This window comes from Cuculus canorus, chromosome 18 (assembly GCF_017976375.1).
Source record: "Cuculus canorus isolate bCucCan1 chromosome 18, bCucCan1.pri, whole genome shotgun sequence".
Lineage (NCBI taxonomy): Eukaryota > Metazoa > Chordata > Aves > Cuculiformes > Cuculidae > Cuculus > Cuculus canorus.
This window is the reverse complement of record NC_071418.1, coordinates 9,393,281-9,400,283: the sequence shown is the minus strand read 5'-3', so window position 1 is coordinate 9,400,283 and position 7,003 is coordinate 9,393,281. Positions and strand designations below refer to the sequence as shown.

General features: G+C 60.9%; 1 protein-coding gene across 2 annotated transcripts; it reads right to left on the bottom strand.

The window, feature by feature from the left end:
- Nucleotides 1-543: 543 nt before the first annotated feature.
- LOC128853994 (putative mediator of RNA polymerase II transcription subunit 26) lies at nucleotides 544-6,986 on the bottom strand. Of its 2 annotated transcripts, none has more exons than XM_054083458.1 (12): nucleotides 6,818-6,986; nucleotides 5,313-5,458; nucleotides 4,258-4,343; nucleotides 4,008-4,116; nucleotides 3,666-3,836; nucleotides 3,270-3,395; nucleotides 2,956-3,045; nucleotides 2,655-2,770; nucleotides 1,627-1,692; nucleotides 1,225-1,354; nucleotides 957-1,050; nucleotides 544-721 (listed from the first exon to the last, which is right to left on the bottom strand). In XM_054083458.1, the coding sequence occupies exons 1-12, from the start codon at nucleotides 6,975-6,977 to the stop codon at nucleotides 591-593; spliced, it is 1,425 nt and encodes a 474-aa protein (XP_053939433.1). In that variant the 5' UTR covers nucleotides 6,978-6,986; the 3' UTR covers nucleotides 544-590. The 2 variants fall into 2 exon arrangements, with proteins under 2 accessions (XP_053939433.1, XP_053939434.1); XM_054083459.1 differs by having other exon boundaries at nucleotides 3,270-3,389.
- Between the last annotated feature and the right edge of the window lie 17 nt (nucleotides 6,987-7,003).

Below are 7,003 nucleotides of genomic sequence, written 5' to 3'. Positions count from 1 at the left end.
TAGTTACTTAAAACTATTTGTTCTCTATTGATTCATTGTCCTTTGTTAATTCATTAATACTATGTTGCTACTTCGAGTTCTGTTTATCTACTTGCAGTTATATTACAGTTGCAGCTGGGCTTGGTGCTCCATCCTGTTCCCTTGGGAAAGACTCACTTGTCCTTCAGAAGTTTCTTCTTAGAGATTCCTCCTTGTATGCCTTCTTGTTCTTTCAGTCCATATCTACACTCAGAGTTTAACAAGGTTTCCACTTACACAATACGTGTCTCACAAAGCTTTTCTATTGAATCATGTCCTTGTTCACTTAACCATTCCTCAATCCATTTTTCAACATTCTCATGTCCTTTTTCACTTAACCATTTCCCAACAAGAAGGTAATCGGGAGTGGCCCCCATGGCCTGACCAAAGGGAAGCCACGCTTGACCCATCTGACAGCTTTCTGTGATGGCATGGCTGGCTGGGGGCAGGGAGACGGGGGAGCTTGGGGTTCCGCTTTCAAATCAGTCTTGCTTAAAAGAAGAAACAACAACAACAAAAGCCGGTTGCAGGTTTTTACTAACGTGAAATAAATATAAGGAAAAAAAATCAAATCATATTTTGGGCAGCCGTAGTCTGAGTTTGTCCGGCTTGTCTGCCAGCGAGCTTGGTCGATTCTCCTGGGCCGGGACGAACAGTAGCTTGGGGAGGTGTCCATCGGAGCCGGTTCTCGAGGCAGCAGAGCCTGGGGGCGAGGGGCAGGGTTGAGCCCCCTGCACCCCCCTGGGCAGCTCTGCCAGCCCAGGATGGGGCAGGCAGCAGGGTTCCTGCCCGGTAGCAAACACCGAGACGAGGGGTGCAGCCCCCACCCTGAAGGAGGTGTGCTCTTGTCCAGGAGCACCCAACCCCGTGGATGCCCCGCCCACCTCCCGGTCCCCTTCACACCCTCGGCTCCCCCCACAAGCCTGCCCTGCCCGTACCATCTTCCTTGACGTCAACTACAGTCTGCCGCCTCTTCCGGCAGCCGCGGTAAACTCGGCCATCCCGGCCCAAGAGAATTGTCTCCTCGTCATCCTGGGAAGCAGAGAACGGGCTGGCTGAACCACAGGGCCGAATCCTGCGTCCCTAAGCAAACTTCCCACCCCCAGCACTCCCTGGGGAAACTGAGGCACGGACCACTCCGCATGCTCAGCATCACTCTCCCAGCCTCGCTCTTCCCCACCGTATCCCTGCTTTGGTCATCCCTACCTTTCTTGGCCGCGGCGTGATGGGTGGCTTGGGCTGGCGGATCATGTAGAGCTGCAGCGGGGTGGTGATGGTGTGCTGACCCCCACAGCTCCGTGGCACGGTGGGGAACCTGACCCTGGCCGCCTGCTCCCTGTGGGATGGAGCACGAGGGTGTTCAGCGCCTGGCACCGTGACACCCCAGGTGCCACCCTACAGCCAGAAGCACCCTTGGGCTCGTACCCTTGACAGCCTCCCTTGCCCCTGGGGAGGTGTCCCTGTCCCCCTGCTGTCAGACAGGGTTGTGCGAGGGGCTTGGCAGGGTCGGATCCCCCATCAGACCCCCAAGCCCCCGTGTCCCACCCAGCTGGGCATCACCAGCACCCATCTCTCCCGACTCCCCCCATGGTGCCCAGTGCTACGTACGGGCCAGGCCCCCGCGGGCCCATGGGCCGGTCACAAGACAGACAGGAGCGCCGGTTCAGCGATTGCCTGCAGAGGGGAGAGAAAGCCTGGGTGAGCTCCTTGGTCGGATGTGGCTTGCAGGTAGCAGAGAGGGGCTGGGCACTTCCCTGCCCTCAGCGGGGAACCTTTGGGCTGTGAGCCTGGATTATCGCCACCACCCTAGCAAGGTCCCAACCCGCTGGCTGCTTCCAGCATCAAGGGCGTACGAGGAGGGAGAGCAGTTGTTTATGGGCTCCAGCGGGGCAAAAAGGTCCCCCTCGTATCTGGCACCTGAGAATCCACAGAGGGGAGCACCCAAACCCCACTAGCGGCACGGGAACTGCTCCCACACGCTTCCACAACATTTCAGTCCCATGGGAACTGGGGTGCTGGCAAGGACAAAAGGAGGGCTTTCTGGTACCTCTTGCTGGGGTGGGATGCTCCCAGCCTGGGAGCAAATGCTGGACGTGGGGGATGGAGTATCCCGTGGGGTTTACCCTGAGTTTTGTCTCAGCTGCTCCCAGGACCAGGACATCTTGGCCCCACCAGCAGCTCCAAAACCTGGCAGCTGCCACTGGCTGGGTGAGGTGGGCAAGGACATGTAGTGAAGGGGGCAGGAGCCCACGCCTGCCATCCGAACCGGCCCTCACGTGGCTTTCACCACTTCCCTAGCTCTAACTACACCCCGGTGCCTTGCCAGGAGGGCAGGTCACAACCCAGGTCCGTGGACACTGTGTTTCCTAGTGCTGCCCCAGTGCACGAGCCACTGTCCCCTGCCCTCACGCCAGAAAGCCTTTGCACCCACCCCGCAGTGCGGGCTGGAGAGGGCTCCAGACCATGGGAGGCCCCTCCTTGGGCCTGCTCTAGTGTTGGGAAGCTGCTGCTGGCTCCTGGTGGGAGAAGGCGGCACAGCTGCTTCCCGACACTTTGCTGGCTAGATTGCTCCCGTGCCAGGGTACCATGTGGGCGAGCGCTGTCCCCGAAGCCACCACTGTCCCCATCATACTCACTTAGTCACAGCTGCCTCAGCAGCGTCTCTCGGCGATGACTCCTTCTGCAGTTGTTCCACGATCTTCTTCCAGCTCTTCAATTGCTGCAGGAGAGGCTCCAGCTCCTGGCGGTCCAGCTGTGGACAAGGGCACCCCCTCAGCCAGCTGCCCCAGGATGGGATGCGGTGGTCCCTTACGGGGGGAGCTGCGAGAGGGGTCCCTCGGAGGGAGGCTGCCAAGCCCCAAAGATGCCAGTTCTGTGTGGAGGCTGCCAAGCCCCAAAGATGCCAGTTCTGTGTGGAGGCGACCAGAGAGCCCTCACCTTGGAGTTCACCTCTTCCCGGACCTGCTTCAAGCGCTGCTCCTTCTCTTCTTTGTCCTTCTCCAGGCTCTTCAGGGCCTGGAACAGAGCCTTCCAAAAAAGAAAGCAGCCCATGATGCCACGGTGGGTCTTGAGCCATTTCCCAGCCACTCGAGTACCCTTTGCCTCGCCACCCTCCTCCAAAGCCTCCCGGAAAGGCATTTTGGAGCTGGGTAGGGCTACGAGCGCATTGGCAGGGGGACAAGTTACTTGTGGTGCCCAGCCGGGATCTGCCTATAGGATGCTCTGACCCCGCAGGGCTTCCAGCCACCTACGTTGATATTGTTCTGATTCTCCTGACAGCTGTCCCGGAAGTTGGCCGTGAAGGAGCTGAGTTTCTGGTGGTCCCCTCGCAGCTGCTTGACCGCGGCCTGGAGCTGTGTCAGCGTCTCCTCCTGCTCCTCCAGGGAGGAAGATGACAATGCGGTGCCGTGCTAGGAGGGCTGGCTGCCCCGTGGGGACAGACCCCGCTTACGTGGCCAGTGACCATGGGCTATGGCGCATGCAGGACATTTGCCCCAAGGCTTTCATTGCCGACCATACTGATGACTTGAAAAAGCCAATCTGGGCGGGCAGCGAGGGACTCTCCCACATTACAGTGAACCTCGTCCAGCCGAGGGCCTCTGACAGACCCCTGCCAGCCTCTCCCTACCTGGCTCTGCTTCTCCTACCTTGTCCGCTGGGTGGTGGGCCACGGAGTCCACCTGCTCCTGGATCTTCCTGAAGTCCTCCAGCAACTTTTTGAGCTGCGCCTGGGTATCCCTTTGGCTGGAAGAGTGCACTGTGTGTGCTTTGGCCTGCTCCTGCTTCATAGTCTCCAGAGCTGCCCTAAGGTCGTTCAGCTGCGAGAGCGGGAGAAGGAACGGACTCTGAGATGGGATGGATGCACTCAACAAGTCCAGAGGCCATGGAGGCTCAACGGCCTCATCCAGCCCAGGGACATGTCTGGGAACCCCACCAGGGCCACCCCACCGAGCCAGCTGCCAGTGGGAGTGCTCGCCCCCAGACCTCACCTGTGCCTGCTGGTCGGCCGTCTGGGCCACCAACTGCTCGAGCGTGGCCTTGTTCGTCTTCTGCTGCTCTTGCAGCTCATTCAGTACCTGCTTCATCTGCAGAGTGGACCTGGCCAGCGAGACAGGGGCACGGGCAGGCTTAGCCTCCATGGGGCTGCCGGGCCAGCGTGCCCCAAAAGCGGGATGTTCCCTGGCCTCCGGGTCTCCCCCATAGCCCCGTGGGTTAGGAAACACTCTGCCGTCTTCCTACCCGTGTTGTTCCTCCTGGATCTTCCGTACTTCCTCTACCATGCGGGCTTGTGTGGCCTTCATTTCCCTGATTTCCTCGAGGAGAGCCTGGGAGAGAGCGATGGCCCCAGAGAGGGGTGGTGGGGGTGAGCCCCAGGGGAGGGTCCCTGGGGACCAGGCCCTTCACCCCCGCTGTGGCCGGCACAGAGCCCGGGGGGCAGCGCAGGGTCCAGGCCAGCCAGGCTGGCAGGGCGGCACGGGCAGCATGAAAACATTGGTCCCATCTTCAAGAGCCCAGAAGGGGCAGCAGCTCCCCAGAGCCCCCCAGCCCTGCTCTGGGAGGGGCCAATGCACAAGCAGAGCCCTCAGGGATGGATCCAGCCCTGCCTGGCCCGCACCAGGCTCCCTGCAAGACCTGTGTCAAGGTTTCCCGGCTGCTGTTCTTGAGGCTGTGAGACCTTGGCTGGGTCCCTGGCCCTCTGGCCTGGGCCCCGGGGCAGCCAGGCTGCATGGCTGGGGTGGTGCTCTGGGTGCCAGGGGGTGCCAGGGGGCTGTGTCCCCAAGGTGTGAATTCCCTAAATGTCCCAGCCCCAGCAGGATCTGGCCCTGCAGCGCTGAAGGTGGCTCTGTCCTAACAGCCAGGGCTTTGCAGCGGGAGGTGAGGCTCAGGAGGTGCTGCTGCAGCCTCTCAGCTGCCCGAGGAGCACACGTGCTACCCAAGCCATAGGTCAGGAGCAGGGACCGAAGGGATGGAGGGGATGATGGGGCCGGAACGCCAGGGGTCCTGGACCTCCAGCCAGATGAACCAAGGACACCAGAAGCAGGATGCAAAGCAGCTCTGATGAAACCCATCCCGCTCCCGACCTGTGACCTCCCTGGGGATGAGCAGGACCTGAGTCCCTCTCCAAGCGCAGTGACTGCCCCATCGCCCCCAGCCAGCCCAGCAGGGAGGGTCTGGAGCCGCATGGCTCTCCTCTTCCCTGCCCTGTTTTCCTCACACCGTGTGCTCCACATGGTGTCCAAATACCCTTCACCGCCTCCCTTTCTACCCTGTGCCCCTGCTCGCCCAGGCTGTACCTCTGGGGACTGGTCTCTCAGGCGCTGGAGAATGGCTTGCAGCAGGTTGTACAGTGCTTTCAAGTCAATGGTGTTGAACTCGGGATTGAGGAAGGTGGAGTCCAGACGCTCGGACAGGCCGTTTGAGGCCATGGCTGCTGCTCTGCCTGGAAACACAGAGATTCCCTCGGGGGGACCGGGGACGGCGGGACCGCAGCCTCTGTGTCTGGAGGAGACCCGGGAGGGTGGGAGGGTGGGCAGCAGGCAGCCTTCCTCCTCCTCGTGCTCCTCTCCTCAGACAGCGAGTGAGCCCCGGGCAAGGAGTGACCCACAGGCACTGGGGCCACACACACACTGGGAGCCCCACAGGCACTGTGGGACACACAGACACTGAGGGACTCAAGGACACAGAGTGCCCCACGGACACCAAACGCCCCACGGACACTGAGGGACCCACAGCGAGGCAGTGACTCAGAGAGCGAGTGCCCCACGCACACCCGGAGCCACACAGACACCGAGTGACCCCCAGGCACCCTGTGATCCCTGAGACTGAGTGGCCCCAGGCAGTGTCACAATGGGGGGAGGAACGGGGCTCATTGTCACCTCACCCGTTGCCAGGTGACACCGCCCCGAGCCCCCCGAGCCCCCCCAACCCAGGCCCCAGGAGCCTGTGGGCGCCACTCCCGGTCCCTGAGGGGCTTGGCATGAATTTCTCCCCTGCGCTGGCAGATGCCCAGGTCCTGCCGCCTTCTCCCCTGCCCTCCCTGCCAGGCAGCGGGGCCGCGCTGCTCTCTGGCAGCAGCTTCCCGCAGCCCGTGCCCAGGGAGACACAGCTCCCTGCCCAGGAGGGCTGAGCCGGCTGCGACAGAGGGGCTGCGGCTGCGACAGAGGGGCTGCTCTGCTTGGGAAGGCTCCGGGAGACGAGAGCCAGCCAGGAAGCACCTCCAGAGATTTTGGTTGTGGTGGAGGGATTTTACCCTCTCCCTCAGGCTTTGCCCACGTTGGGAGCTGCCTGACTGAACCTACATCAGCCCAGGTCTAAACATGAGGCTGTGTTTGCAGCATTGAAATCCGTAACCTCCAGGTAGCTCTCTGTGGTGTGTAACCCCCGGCTTTGAAATGTCCTCCTGATCCTACCCTCCAGCACACTGACACTTCCTCCCAGCTTAGTGTCGTCCGCAAACTTGCTAAGGCTGCACTCAATGCCTTCATCCAGGTCATTGATAAAGACATCGAACAAGACTGGACCCAGCACCGAGCCCTGGGGGACACCACTTGTGACCGGCCTCCAGCCGGAGTTAACTCCTTTTACCACAACTCTCTGGGCCCGGCCAGCCAACCAGTTTCCCACCCAGGAGAGGGTGCTCCTGTCCTGGCCAGAGGCAGACAGGCTCCTGAGGCAGAATGCTTTGGGAAACTGTCTCAAAGGCTTTACTGAAGTCCAAGAAGACCAACAGCCTTTCCCTCACGCAGGAAGCGAGTCACCCAGTCCTAGCAGGCCATCAGGTTACTTTGGCAGGACCTACCTTTCATGAAGCCGTGTTGACTGGGCCTGACCACCCGGTTCTCTTGCATGTGCTGCGTGATGGCACTCGAGATCACCTGCTCCACGACCTTCCCCAGCACTGAGGTCAGAGTGACAGGCTTGGAGTTTCCTGGATCCTCCCTCTGACCCTTCTTGTACATGGGTGTAACATCAGCCAGCCTCCAGT

Coding starts and splice junctions, on each gene's coding strand:
- LOC128853994 (XM_054083458.1), bottom strand. CDS start 6,977: ATGTACAAGAAGGGTCAGAGGGAGGATCCAGGAAACTCCAAGCCTGTC. Junction 2,771..2,955: donor GGGAAGAGGTGAACTCCAAG/GTGAGGGCTCTC, acceptor CCTTGTCCACAG/CTGGACCGCCAGGAGCTGGA. Junction 722..956: donor AGTTGACGTCAAGGAAGATG/GTACGGGCAGGG, acceptor CCTCGCCCCCAG/GCTCTGCTGCCTCGAGAACC.